The sequence below is a fragment of the Hibiscus syriacus genome, unplaced genomic scaffold (assembly GCF_006381635.1).
Source record: "Hibiscus syriacus cultivar Baekdansim isolate YM2019G1 unplaced genomic scaffold, ASM638163v2 tig00001349_pilon, whole genome shotgun sequence".
Classification (NCBI taxonomy): Eukaryota; Viridiplantae; Streptophyta; class Magnoliopsida; order Malvales; family Malvaceae; genus Hibiscus; species Hibiscus syriacus.
In genome coordinates, this window is record NW_024061867.1 from 663,626 (window position 1) to 678,111 (window position 14,486).

The following is a 14,486-nucleotide window of genomic DNA, read 5'->3' on the forward strand; positions in this document are numbered from 1 at the left end:
CTGTGGAAGGCAGACAATAATAACAAACGATTCGAGGATAAAATGGGAAAATAACCATAAAAACAATAAAAAAAATAGTATTTTTATTTGATTAAAAAAAATTCCTCTCTCCTCTTTTTAATTGTTTGAGAGCAGAGCAAGAAAACAGAAGGCCAATTGCCCAAAGCTAAGAAAAGGAAAATCGTAATCGCATCGATCAGCCAAAGCTATAAAGAAAAAAATAGTCAAAGCCCCACACCCGACTCCCCTTCGAATTTCCTCTCTGCGTTCCTTCCCCTTTTTTGTTTACCTGTTTTCTCTCTCTAAAATCCCCTTTATCTCTCTCTAGATTTCGCCCCCCTTTCTGCTTCGAATCCCTAATTTTTATCAGAGGCAGGGCTCATTTCTTTGCTCGCAATCTCAATCCTCTTCGTATGTTTTTTTGTTCCTCGTTTCATCTCTTGTCTCCTTTGCATTATTTTACGAATTTGCCATCAAAACCCTAGTTTCAATAATCTAAGAAAAGATGGAAAGTTTCTATCCTTTTTAGCTCACATAAACCCTAGCTCTCGTTTCGTGCGATGTAATTTGTGTTTTCCATAGTCTTAGGCTAAAGATTTGGTTTCTAATTTTAGCTTTTTTAGCATGTAAAGAACGTAGCACGCGTTTAGTTCAATTTTATTTGTTTGCTTGATTCAGTAGATTTGGTTCATCGCTGAAACAAGTCTGTAAGTTTTTTTAGTCATTTCTTCTGTGATTTGACGGTAAACTGGATTGAGTCACATGGGGAGGGAAGCATTTTGAATTTTGGCACGTGTTGATTGTTTCTCCTGGTTTATTTTTATAGATCAAAGCCATTTGATTGTTTAATGCTGTTGTTTTGTCATGCGGCTTTGAGTTTGCCTTCCTGGTCAGCATTTCTGAGTTCTGTGAGTTGATATATTTAACCTTAAGTTTAAAATTTAAATGACTACTGGAACATGCTTAGAGTTTTGAAGTTCCGATTGGAATTATGTTTGTGTGACTTAAAGTTAATTCTTATATTATCTAAACTAATGGTATGAAAAAGCTTTGTGAGTTGGATCCTTTCTTAGTAGAACAAAGGCATTAAATTTAATCATATTACATCCAGAGTTTTGCAGTTAAATTGTGTTATTCACGTAAGATCTAGAAATGACTATTTCCACAGTTGTCATGGTTTGTGGTTCAACTTATATACTACTTGTTAATTGGTCACTAAGCTACACTTTTAGATCATGCTTTCTTAAGTGTTCAACTGAAGAAATATTCAAAACTCCATCTCCTAGAACCTGTGAAATTTGATTTATTCATCCCTGTTTAAGTTTTTGTTCCTTCTTGAGCGTCAGTGGTCTGGTGCTTTTTATTTATACAATTTTCTGATACTGCATCTTAGCACTGATACTGCTGACTTAAGTTTGAATGAGGGTTTGACTTTTTTTTTAATTTTTTTATTCATGCTTAGTTCCAAAAACTGCATTAGTGATTAAAATTTTGATTTCTTTCATCAATAGTTGCTTTTCTTTGTCTCAAAAACTCTATAAACTCATGAAATTTCCCCAAAGATGTGATGTCTTCCTTTTCAATTTGTCAACAGGTCAGAGTGATGTTAATTTGTACATTTCATGTTTGAGGTGACACACTCATTGAATCTATTCTCTCTCTCAATTTTATTTTCAATGCCACTTTAATTGTGCCTTATATGGTAGTTCTGATTTCTATTTCCTTTTTTTTTCTTTTGCACTGTGCAGTTTTGCTTTGACATTTCTTAGAATTTGATGCTGGAAGAAGTATGCCTCTGATAGTTGGGAGAAATGCAAAGGTATCATGCTACTAGCTGCACTAGTGCAGTCAATAACAGTATAGGAGGAGCCACAGCTAGGGATACTTCCCGTGCTGACTCATCTTCACTGCCATCCAACTTCTCATTGAATTCTAGGTATCAAAACACCATATTGTTTGGTGGTCTGTTCAAAGATACTCATTTTCTTGAATTGATTCTAAAACCCGTATTTGATTATATTTTAGGATATTTTTCTTCGATGAATTTTCAATTAATGATCACATTTTGAGAATATTCTGCTCATACTTTCAAGAAAACTTTAGTTTGGAATGAGTTTTTCTAAACCTTATACTGCATATTTTCTGTCCTTTTGTCTGACTCTGTGATTGTACGTATGCTTCAGCATATTGTCTGACATCTTTCTTGTTTTAACAAATCATTTGTTTGCTTTCTGAGAAATATATTTTCTATACTGAGACGAGACTCTCTCTCTCACACACTTTCTCTCTTAGCGTATTTATCCTTGACATTTTTGAGATTCGTAAAGCCATCTACTTGCCGGAAGTACACTTTTTGTCTACCCTATCATATTTTATATTTTCTTTTGTAGGCGGCATTCTCAGTTAGCATCCTACAGGTTGAAGTGTGAAAAGGAACCTCTTAATTCCAGGTAATTTATGCAATTGAATTGAATTGTTGTGTTAATTATATTTAAGCAGAATGATTTAGTAATGTCTCAGAATAAGGTTGTATGCTACTTATAATTGCTTTGTAATAGCGGATTGCAAAACTGACTGTTGATGGTCTTATTGACTTGATTCTTACATAATCTTTTTATAGCTTTATTTAACGGGATGCGAAGCTGCCTAAGTTCATGGTCTGATTGGTTTGATTCTTACACCATGTTTGGATAAATAATTATAAAGGAAAAGAAATGAAATGAAAGTTAAGGAAAGAAAGGAAGGAAGGTTAAGGGAAATGACACCTGTGTACTTTGTTTGAGTAGTTAGAGTTAATAAGGGAAAGGAAAGGAACATAGTTTTTATAATGGCTTTTTCCAATTATAGCTTTTTTATAAAATGAATTACGTGGGAGATTTAAAGGATAGAGAAAATATTTTATATCTTAACAGAATTTTACTTTCCGTTCCCAATTTTCCTCTCAAATTGGGATAAATTAAAATGAAGGGTTTCGAGGGATATTCAACTTCCTTCACTTTTCTTGTTTAGATAAAAAATATCCAAACAAGAGAACGGTGCTTACTTTCCCTTCCCTTCCTTTCCATTTATCTCCCTTGTTTTATTCCAATTCAAACATAGGGTTAAAATGCATTTTCTTAAGTTATTGAACATCATTTGTACTAACTTTTTTATTCCTTTCCAGACTTGGCCCCCCTGATTTTCATCCTCAGACCCATAATTGTCCTGAGGAGACTCTCACTAGAGAAAATGTGCAGCAAGGATATAAGGAGACTATTGATGGACTGGAGGTATTGTCTTATGATTGATTAAGATTCACTACTTCTGGTTTTATGTTTTGCCACAAACATCTGTATGTGGATGTTCTGCTGCATGCATGCAAGTGGTTGGTAATTATGGTTGCTTTACCAATCCACATGAATTGCAGTCACATCGCTTTATATATATATATATATATATACTTTGAATTTAGTGTTGCGATAACCATACTTCATCGTTTTTGAGCTTGAGTAAAATGATTGTAATTGAGTCTCCAAAAAATTAAAATATTGGGTCATGAATTATTTGTTTATTTGATATTCTTAATTGAAGTTCAAGTGTAAAATCTATATTTATCTCTTTTACGTGATATAGGAAATGAGTGAAATCATATTTTTCTAATATACTAACTCTAATGGTTTGGGAACTAATATCTGATGCATGTGCTCCTAGCACAGGATTCTCATTTTGTTGTCTTAGTCTCTATCAAACATTACTTTCTTCTTCTCAATGATGCTTTTTCCTTTGTTTTTATGTAACATTTGTTTTTTCTGTGCTTATCTTAGATTGAAATCCTATAGTATCTTTGTGAGGGCTGTTTTGACTGCATGCTGATTTAGCAACTTAGCATCCTATTTGTTGTATAACATGGCACTGTCATCTTTTCAGGATTCAAAAGAGATTTCATTGACTCAGGTTCAGGCTTTTACAAAGCCAGTTGTTTTGAAATGCAAAGATGTAAGCCATTTTATTTGGGATGCTATGATCATCAAGCAGACCTTTCTATGCATGTTTAATTTCATTTTTCAACCAAAAAAAGGGTTTTCCTTGTAACGTAACTGTCAGTTTTTTTTTTTACCTTTTAATAAGTAGTTCCTTTCTCTTCTTTGCAGGCAATTAGAAAGTGTCTAAGGGCTATCAATGAATCTCGTGTTCGAAAGAGGAAGGTAATACATGTGTTCTTTTCATATTTATTAATATATCTGTTTCTTTACTTTTTTTTTTGGATAAAAACTTCAGGCCTCGTTAAAAACCCCCTTCTTGATTAATGGAGCTTATATGAACTCCTTAATCAGCGGAAGGAGGAAAAGAGTGCCTTAGGATTTTATTGAACCATAAAATTACATAAGATACAACCATCATACACCCAACCAACCAAAAAAAACTCGAAACAACCATAAATAATCCAAAATATAAATATAGAATCAGCCAATTCCTTCTTTAGCTAAGGCATCAGCCTCTAAATTGGCTGTCCTATTAACCCATCTGACAACACCTTCTAAAACATTAAGCCTATGAACAGTATCTTTAATCAAAAAAGCATAAACATCAGGAACTAGATCCACTTTCTTAATCCAGTCTACTGCAACTTTGCTGTCGCTTTCAATAATCAGACGACCCTTCCTCTCACGTAAATTCACATAGAACATTAGACCCTTCTGAATAGCTTTTAATTCCATAAAAGTTGGAGGGCCCAGACCAGCAGTTTCCTTGAAAGAACTTAAAGTCAAACCCGAGGAATCCTTTAGAACATCTCCTATCCCACTCTTCTTCCAATCTCTTGTAGTAGCCGCATCAACATTTAACTTTACAAAACCTTGAGGAGGAGGAGACCAAGGAATTTTAGTTACAAGCCGATTAGGATAAAGAGAGCACAAATCCCCTAATGAAGGGTCTGAAATAAGAGAGTCCTTAGCAATAGACACCTCTTTGTACTTAGCAAGGAACCAAGAAGCTAGTCTAAACCTTGCTAGGAAAAATACTCAGCCAAATCCAACTTCTTACAAAGAGGGCACATAATGTCTACAATTCCTTGTATTCCCCTTTTAACAAGTTCTGTCCAACAGCCAGATTCCCTAACAACACCTGCCACATAAAGGACTCCACTCTAGGTGGAATCTGGCCCCTCCAAATAATCTTCTTCCAGAAATATACCTCTTCCGAATCCGAAATAATGGCTGAATAAATCTTAGTTCCAGATTTAACAGTGTAAACCCCATCTCCAGTACCTTTCCAAATCACCCCATCACATAACTCCGTAGATAAAGAAACAGAGGAAATAGCATTCATCAAGTTAACCCACTGTTCTACTTCCCAGTCGCTTAAATTTCTTCTAAACTGCACATCCCAACTCCAACCCGATGAGCTGTAATTCCCAAATTCAACCAGATTACCCATTCTGTTTGTGGAAATGGAAAACAATCGAGGGAAAATAATAATAAGAGGATAGTCCAAAGCCCAATTATCCTGCCAAAACCTAATCAATCTGCCATCCCCAACTCAGAAAGAATACAAACTTCTAAACTTAGAGCCAATACTGTCTTCTTTAAAGTGATTCATAACCACCGATCTCCAAATCCAAGATACTCTTTGTGGGACTTTGCTGTCAAACATTAACCAAGATGGATCCATATTGTATTTAGAACAAATGAATTCCCTCCAAACAGACCCCCTTTCATTAGCATACCTCCAATCTGTTTCTTTACTTGTTTCTTGTTTATGTACATGTTTTCTGTGCCTTCCCCCTCTTTTCTATTCTTTTTTGCTTCCTTCTTGAAGTCCTATATTTTGTTTTTATCAGGCTGGTCAGGTTTATGGTGTCCCCCTCTCTGGTTCACTGTTAAGTAAACCTGTGGTTTTCCCTGAACAAAGGCCGTGCAATGAAGATTTCAGAAAAAAATGGATTGAGGTAAGTTCATATTCCCCTATGTGGTTGTGCACGACTTTCTTTTTTTCTTGTTGTTTTTGACTTCATTAAACTTGGAAAAAGGCAAACGCATACTGTGTGAACTCAAGGACTTGTTATGTTCATGTTTGTCAGGGCTTATCACTGCAACACAAGCCTCTGTGTTCTTTGGCTGATCAAGTACCTCAAGGGTATAAAAAAAGAACCCTAATAGAGGTTCTTATTAGGAATAATGTTCCATTGCTGAGAGCAACTTGGTTTATCAAAGTAACATATCTTAATCAGGTACAATTGTCTTAATATATTTATACCCTCTGGTCATTCTTTCCATAATTGGGCTAGTTTATTCATAATATTGGAAGGTAGTGGATTTATGGTTATCTTTTCAGGTTCGTCCTGGTTCTGCAATTTCTTCTGGAGCACCTGATAAAACTCAATTATCGCGCACGGAGCTATGGACAAAAGATGTTATTGATTACTTGCAGTATCTTTTGGATGAGTTTTTTTCACGAAATAATTCTCATTCTGCTCAACATGGTAGAGATCGATTGCCACAAATGGTTTATGTCGGGTCTTCACACCATAGGAGTGATCAGGCACCAACAATTATTGATGGTGAGGAGCCATCTCTTCACTTTAAATGGTGGTATGTAGTGCGGCTCTTGCAGTGGCATCATGCAGAGGGACTGGTTCTTCCTTCACTTATCATTGATTGGGTTCTGAATCAACTGCAGGTATCATATTCGTGTAATCTATCCTCATTGCATATAATTTTTCCACTGTGCTGAGAGACTTGTTCATATAGGAAATATGGGCTTATGAGAATTTTCTGTTTTCTTATTATTTGTGCTTTTCCAGGAGAAGGAATTGCTTGAGATTCTACAGTTGCTATTGCCTATCATTTATGGAGTTTTGGAAACCATCATTCTATGTCAGACCTATGTACGCAATCTTGTGGGTGTAGCTATTCGCTTCATCTGTGAACCTTCCCCTGGTGGTTCTGATTTGGTTGACAACTCTCGGAGAGCTTACACAATGTCTGCGCTGGTTGAGATGCTTCGCTATTTGATACAGGCTGTGCCGGATACTTTTGTTGTTTTAGATTGCTTTCCTTTACCGACTTGTGTACTCTCACATTCACCGAGTGATGGTGGTTTTCTATCCAAGTCCTCAGATGATGCAGGGAAAATAAAAAATTACTTGGCAGATGCAAATGCTGTCAGAAGTAAAGGGTTTGATTCTCAATACCAAGCCTTGTCGTTTAATCATGTTGTTTCCACCATCCGGAAACGCACTGATAATCTTGCTAAAGGTGCAAGCTCTGGATATCCTAGCCAAAGTGTGGCAAAAGCTGTGCAGACCCTGGATAAAGCCCTTTTGCAAGGAGATCTGATAGATTCTTATAAAAAGGTCTTCAGTGACCTTTATGATCCAGCAGTTGGCGAAAGCTGGGTAGCAGCAGTCAGTCCATGCTTAAGATCATCACTAAAATGGCTTCAGACTGTGAATTTGTCATTGATTTGCTCAGTTTTTTTACTTTGTGAGTGGGCAACTTGCGATTACAGAGATTTTCGGGCTGCTACACCCTCTGATGTGAAGTTCACTGGCAGGAAAGATTTTTCACAAATTTATCATGCAATTCAACTTTTGAAGCTGAAAATGAAGGACCTGCAGAAACAGCTGAAGAAGGGAAGGGCATCAAGAAAGAACACCAGTAAGCAGAATAGCTATTCCAGCAGGGATTTGTTGGGAAATACACATGAAGTTAAAAGCAATGGAAAAGGTGTGAATGGAAGAAGCAACTCTTCTGATATATTTGACAGCCCAGGTCCTCTGCATGATATTATTGTGTGCTGGATGGATCAGCACGAGGGGCATAAAGGCGAAGGTAGCAAGCTTCTTCAGCTTTTTGTATTGGAACTCATACGTTCTGGAATATTTTATCCTCAAGCATATGTGAGGCAGCTGATAGTTAGTGGAATTATTGATACAAATGGATCAATGGCTGACCTGAGAAGGAAGAGACACCAACGAATCTTGAAGCAGCTCCCAGGGCAGTTTTTATTTGATGCTTTGGAAGAAGCAAGAATTGCTGAGGGCTCAGAACTGCTTGAGGCTGTAAATGTTTACAAAAATGAGCGTCGTCTTGTCCTTCATGAACGTCTTTTTGATTCATCTAACAGTGTAAACAATTCTCATGTACCAGCTAAAAAGCAAAACTATCACTCTACCTCAGGAAGAGATGTTGATTCCCAAGTTTCATGTGATCAGAGGAAAACTGTTCAGGCTTTAAAGACTGCCAGGAGAGAAGTGAACCTTGAAGAACTGAAGTCTTCCATCTCAGTTTTGTTGCAATTTCCCAGTTCATCATTTACTTCTTCTGATGCTGGAGTGGACGAGTCTCAAGGGAGTGCCAAAAGGTCTGTCAGGTCAACTTACAATAGGGCAGATTCATTGGAAGTTACTCCTGGGTGTGAAGACTGTAAAAGGGTGAAAAGACGGAAATTGAGTGAGGATAAGAGTTCATGCCTTCAAGTATCTTCACCAATTCCATCAGATGATGAAGATAGTTGGTGGGTGAGGAAGGGTACCAAAAACTTAGAGTCTTCCAAAGTTGATCCCCTGCTTAAGTCGGCAAAGCAAGTATCTCGTGTTAGGCAAAAGACTGTCCGTAAAACTCAAAGTCTAGCCCAGTTGGCTGCTGCTAGAATCGAAGATAGTCAGGGAGCATCGACAAGTCATGTGTGTGATAACAAGATAAGCTGTCCACATCATAGAACTGAGGTGGAGAATTTGAAACCATCTGACGGGGTCAAAACAACCCATCATGGAGATATTTTTTCAATTGCAAGGGGTTTAAAGCAGCTTCGCTTTGTAGAGAAGAGGATTGTCACTGCTTGGTTGCTATCTGTAGTTAGGCATCTTGTTGAAGAGTCCGAGAAATCTATTGCCAAGGTTGGCCGGCCATTTGTTGCAGCTGATGAGAAGGGTCCTTTAAGGTGGAAGCTTGTGGAGGATGAGCTATCAGCCATTCTGTATCTATTGGATGTTTCTTGTGATTCAGTTTCAGCTGTCAAGTTTCTCCTTTGGCTGTTCCCAAAAGCTATTAGTAATCCCAGTCCTACTATTCATGGTGGGAGAAACTATATTGTGGTTCCCAGGAATGTGGAAAACTATGCTTGTGAAGTGGGGGAGGCATATCTTTTGTCATGTCTCCGAAGGTGAAATCATATGTCTTCTCATTTTTTTATTAAATTTATCATGCAAATCATCTGTCTATAATATTTGCTCATCTCTATGTTGGTTCTTTGTTAGTGACCATTGTATTGCAGTATGGTTTGGTGCTCTTGCTGGTTTTTTTATCTTTAACAATAATTTTAGCCTCTTTTCCCTCTTTCCTCCGCAATTTTTTTAAAAGCAAACTGTTCATTTGTTTGTGAATTGTGTATTTGAGTGCCTGGAACAGTGTTATGATGCATTTTTTTGGGGTCTGATTGGAATAGAATGCTTATTTTTCTCTTATTCTTATTGCTCAAGTTTGGAATATTGAGCCACTGCAACAATCATGGCAAAATCTTTTGTCATTGCTGTCTATGTTTCATGACCTTCATATTTGTCTTACATGCTTAATTATGAATTTTGTTCAGGTATGAGAACATACTTATTGCCGCAGATCTTGTGCCTGAAGCTCTGTCTGCTACAATGCATTGTGCTTCAGCTTTTATAGCCACAAATGGAAGAATTACAGGTTCTGGAACCCTAGTTTTTGCCCGTTATTTGTTGAAGAGGTATGGCAACATTGCCAGTGTGAATGAATGGGAGATGAATTTCAAGGGGACTTGTGATAAAAGACTTCTCTCTGAACTTGAATCTGGACGAACAGAGGGAGAGTTTGGGTTTCCACTTGGAGTTCCAGCAGGGACCGAAGATCCTGATGATTATTGCCGTCAGAGGATAACTGTTGGACGGTTATCTAGAGTGGGTTTAAGCATGAGAGATATTGTTCAGCGTCATTTTGCAGCCAATGCCCCGAAAAGCCCCGTCACTGAAAAAGGAGATGATGATTATCAAGTAGCTCAACAAATCATCATGAGACTAATGGATTGTTTTAGGCAGACTGGTGGCGCTTTTCAGGAAGGAGACCCGGGTTTAGTGTCTTCTGCTGTTTCTGCCATTGTTAGCAATGTTGGACCCACCCTAGCAAAGATACTTGATTTTACTGGTGGTAGCAATTATTCAAATTATCAGCTGCCTATGAATTCCTTGAATTTTGCTAAGCGCATATTGCACATTCATTTATTATGTTTATGCCTGTTGAAGGAAGCTCTTGGAGAGCGCAAAAGCCAAGCATTTGAGATAGCTCTTGCAACAGAGGCTTCTTCTGCTTTAGCAGGGGCTTTTGCTCCTGCAAAGTCCTCTCGGGGTCAGTTTCAGCCAGATTCTCTTGATTCTAATCTAAACATATCTGGTGACAATTCACACGGTTCTGCCAAAGCAATTTTTGGGAGAACTACCAAAATGGCAGCTGCTATTTCTTCCCTCGTCATTGGGGCCATTATTCATGGGGTTATTAGCTTGGAGAGAATGGTAACAGTCTTAAGACTAAAGGAAGGATTGGACGTTGTTCAATTTGTTAGGAGCACAAAAACCACTTCTAATGGTAATGCCCGATCTGTTGGGGCTTTTAAGGCAGACAACACAGTTGAAGTATATGTGCATTGGTTTCGATTGTTTGTTGGGAACTGCAGAACTGTTTGTGATGGACTAGTTTTGGAACTCTTGGGTGAACAGTCTGTTTTAGCTCTTTCAAGGATGCAAAGGTTACTCCCGATTAATTTGGTCTTTCCACCAGCTTATGCAATATTTGCTTTTGTTATATGGAAGCGATTCATTTTGAATGGTAACATTTCAAGTCGTGAAGATATCCATCAATTGTATCGGTCTTTAACAATGGCCATTGGTGATGCCGTAAAACACAGACCTTTTCGAGATGTTTGTATGAGGGATACTCATGGATTTTATGATATTGTAGCTGCAGATACAACTGATGCTGAGTTTGCGGCCTTGCTAGAGTTGAATGGTTTGGACATGCATTTGAAATCCATGGCCTTTGTCCCTCTTCGTGCAAGGCTCTTTCTGAACGCATTAATTGATTGTAAAATGCCATCTGCCTTTACACAGGATGATGGGAGTAGGGTTTCTGGACATGGTGAGTTTAAAGTGCTGCGTGCAGAGACTTGGTCTAAGCTTTTGGATGAACTTGTCCGTGCATTGGACACTCTGCAACCGGCTAAGTTTCATTGGCAGTGGGTTGAGTTGAGACTTCTTTTAAATGAACAATCACTCATTGATAAGATGGAAAACCATGACATGTCCTTGGTGGATGCTATTCACTCTTCTTCACCCAGTTCTGAAAGAGCCTCACCTTCTGAAAGTGAGAAGGTTTTCATTGAGATTATCCTCACTAGATTGTTGGTCAGACCTGATGCTGCTCCCCTTTTCTCAGAGGTGATTCATCTTTTTGGGAAATCATTAGAGGATTCAATGTTGATGCAGGCTAAATGGTTCTTAGGTGGCTCGGATGTTCTCTTGGGGCGGAAAACTGTTAGGCAGCGGCTCAGTAATATTGCTAAAACTAAAAACCTTTCTACAAAGGCACAGTTTTGGAAGCCTTGGGGATGGTCCTATTCAGGTGTTGATCCTGTGACAAACAGTGGAGAGAAGAAAAAGTCTGATGTCGCCTCTCTTGAAGAAGGTGAAGTCATTGAGGAGGGTATGGAGTCAAAGGGGCGTGTGAAAGGGTCCACACAAGTGGATGTTGAAGGTTCCAGTATCAGCCAGCAGCATGTAACCGAGAAGGCTTTCATTGAATTGGTTCTTCCTTGCATAGACCAAAGCTCTGCTGACTCATATAATATATTTGCAAGTGATTTGATAAAGCAGTTTAACAGCATTGAGCAACAGATAAACTCTGTTACTCGTGGCATAAGCAAGCAGACTGGCACTGCTGCTTCTGGAATTGAAGGTTCTACTAATAAAATTAATAATCGCAAAGGTACTAGAGGTGGTAGTCCTGGATTGGCTAGACGAACACAGGCACCTGTGGAGTCTTCACCTCCTTCCCCGGCAGCTTTGCGAGCCTCTATGTCATTGAGATTGCAGTTTATTGTGAGATTGCTGCCTATAATATGTGCAGATGGGTAAATTTATGATCTATTTTTCCCTTTGTTTCATTTATTCCACTTTAAATAAACATGATCAGTTTCTATCCTTACTGCTTCGTCGGGCATTTTTTTTTGGTTTTCCAATTTACTTAGAAGCTTTTCTTGTTGCTATGAAAAGGTTTCATGGGTTTCTGTCAATTTGTTTGTTTAGTGTCTTGGTTTGGTTTTCTATTAGTACATGCATATTTCTGCTGGAAATGAATAGGTACTAGTTTCCTTCTTATTTTCTTTATAAGTCCCCATGGTTAATTGTGTCAATCTTACCTCACTCTTAGCTGAAGCCTTTCTAGTTCCATTTATTCTGTTGAAAGGAATCTCAGAAATTAGCTTTAATTCTTTGTGTTATCTATCCATAATACTGACTCATTTTTGTATTACTTCGTAATTGCAAACCATTGCTTCTTAGGTTAAGAACCTTTTATTTCAGTGATTTGTCAGTCTTTAACCACTGAATTTTTTTTAATCTCTAGTTCATAAAATGATAAAATTCTTAAGTTGAAAACGTCTTTTGAAACTTGATAGGGATCTTTCTGCTTTTTTTATGATATTTTTTTCAGGATTCATTGACTTTTAGACATCCTTTGGTAATGGATTTTTTCATCTTAATTGATATAAATGGTATTTGGTAGTCCAGGTGCAACAATGTCATGAAATCTTTATTTTATTATTTCAAGTATATGATAAACTAGTCACCGAGATTCATTTGTTGGATTATTCAGGGAACCATCAGCAAGAAACATGCGGCACATGCTTGCCTCTGTAATACTTCGATTGCTTGGAAGTAGGGTTGTACACGAGGATCTGGAATTGATGCCATCTGTTGTATCCTCAGAAATATCTGGAGATAGTCTTTTTGATCGCTTATTGTTGGTTCTACATGGGTTGCTGAGCAGTTGCAGACCAAGTTGGCTAAAGTCCAAGGATGCTAAGGATTTTTCTGGATTTGACCGTGAGTCAGTGGAGGGCTTGCAGGTTTTATCTTTATCATTTTGCTGGTTGAATCTACTGCTGCTTGTTTTGGTAAAAGAATAATAAATAATAATAAATTATTAGGGCTTTTGGTAGTTCTGGAGGTAAAGAAAGTTGTCGTAATAATGTGCAGAAATTAGGTTATGAGGTGTTAATGAGAGATATAAATAAAGTGTGCATGCTGCATATGCTAAAGAGGTGCATCGTCATAGTAACTTTAATTTGGACAAATGTTTTTGTTGGTTTATGGACTTTCAATTGATTTTGCCTCTCAGAAGTGGTTCCTTTCTTTTCCTCTGGATACAGAACGAATTAGATTCTATGCAATTGCCAGAGAGGATTAGATGGCGAATCCAAGCAGCGATGCCAATATTATTTCATTCTCTTCGCAACTCGATCTCCTGCCAACCACCTTCTGTTCCTATCGGTGCTCTTAGTTCACTTCAACCTAGCGTCTCTGTCCCTGGATCTTACACTGGAACTATGAATGCCCCTCAGAGACAGGCTGCATTGGCACGAAATGCAATGGCAGGAAAATCCAAATCAATGCCATTACTGCAGGAGAATGAAATGGAAATTGACCCATGGACACTTTTGGAAGATGGAGCGGGATCAGGTCCTTCTAGTAGCACTGCAGCTATTAGCAGCAGTGACCAGGATAATCTTCGAGCCTCTAGTTGGCTTAAGGGGGCTGTGAGAGAGAGACGGACAGACCTGTCATATATTGGCGCTGTGGACGATGACAGCTGATTTTAGGTTCAACTTCATTTTAGATTTGGTCTCTAAGGTTCACGAGACCCCTCGGAACAGGTAATATAATGTGTGATTTGTTGTGCACATTGACCTTGCCTGTCCCATGGCCATGCTTGATAGTGGTGGGGGGTGGGTTTTTTTTTTTGTTTTTTCTTCATATTTTGGGGGTGGGCATGCTTGAATCCTTGTGAAAGAAATGTGCTGATGTAGGCCTTGTATTCGGCATTGCAGATTTACTGTTATTTTATGTCTCACCGCCATCTGGGCCGTGTACTCAGAGGTGCGGTTCGGGCTTTGTTGTATATATAGAGATTAATTGTTCCAGTTTACCAATTGATCAGGTATAATATCTCAAGAATTACATGTAGCTATTCTTGCTAATCAATCTTTTAGTGCCTTGAAGTTCATTTCTCTCTTTCTAACACTGAAACACACATGGACGGGAATGCATCACCATCCCATGTACACGAATGCTTATGTTACTGTCATGCATACATTACTGCATGCTTGAATACACGCTTGTCCGCTGACACGCGTGGACTACTGTGTTTAAATTGGTATGAAGATGGATGGGTATTTGTCGTTAAACAAATACATAACATACGGCAGGCTTCAGA

At 38.1% G+C, this 14,486-nt stretch overlaps 1 protein-coding gene across 2 annotated transcripts; it reads left to right on the forward strand.

The window, feature by feature from the left end:
• The first annotated feature begins 157 nt into the window (after positions 1-157).
• LOC120125989 (mediator of RNA polymerase II transcription subunit 12-like) lies at positions 158-14,276 on the forward strand. 2 transcript variants are annotated; one of them, XR_005516419.1, is made up of 15 exons: positions 158-411; positions 1,595-1,631; positions 1,749-1,936; positions 2,391-2,450; positions 3,164-3,269; positions 3,907-3,975; positions 4,131-4,184; positions 5,819-5,926; positions 6,059-6,208; positions 6,313-6,657; positions 6,782-9,144; positions 9,571-12,123; positions 12,867-13,119; positions 13,423-13,926; positions 14,101-14,276. XR_005516419.1 is itself a non-coding variant. In XM_039144302.1 (13 exons), exons 2-13 carry the CDS (start codon positions 1,812-1,814, stop codon positions 13,864-13,866), a joined length of 6,630 nt encoding a protein of 2,209 aa, XP_039000233.1. In that variant the 5' UTR covers positions 1,599-1,631; positions 1,770-1,811; the 3' UTR covers positions 13,867-13,919. The 2 variants fall into 2 exon arrangements, 1 of the variants encoding a protein (XP_039000233.1); XM_039144302.1 differs by lacking the exons at positions 158-411; positions 14,101-14,276 and having other exon boundaries at positions 1,599-1,631; positions 1,770-1,936; positions 13,423-13,919.
• Positions 14,277-14,486: the final 210 nt, after the last annotated feature.

Excerpts from the sequence above, each read along its gene's own strand:
- LOC120125989 (XM_039144302.1), top strand. The coding sequence starts at position 1,812 with ATGCAAAGGTATCATGCTACTAGCTGCACTAGTGCAGTCAATAACAGT. Across the intron at positions 5,927-6,058 it reads TCAGAAAAAAATGGATTGAG|GGCTTATCACTGCAACACAA; the intron begins GTAAGTTCATAT and ends CATGTTTGTCAG. Across the intron at positions 13,120-13,422 it reads AGTCAGTGGAGGGCTTGCAG|AACGAATTAGATTCTATGCA; the intron begins GTTTTATCTTTA and ends CTCTGGATACAG.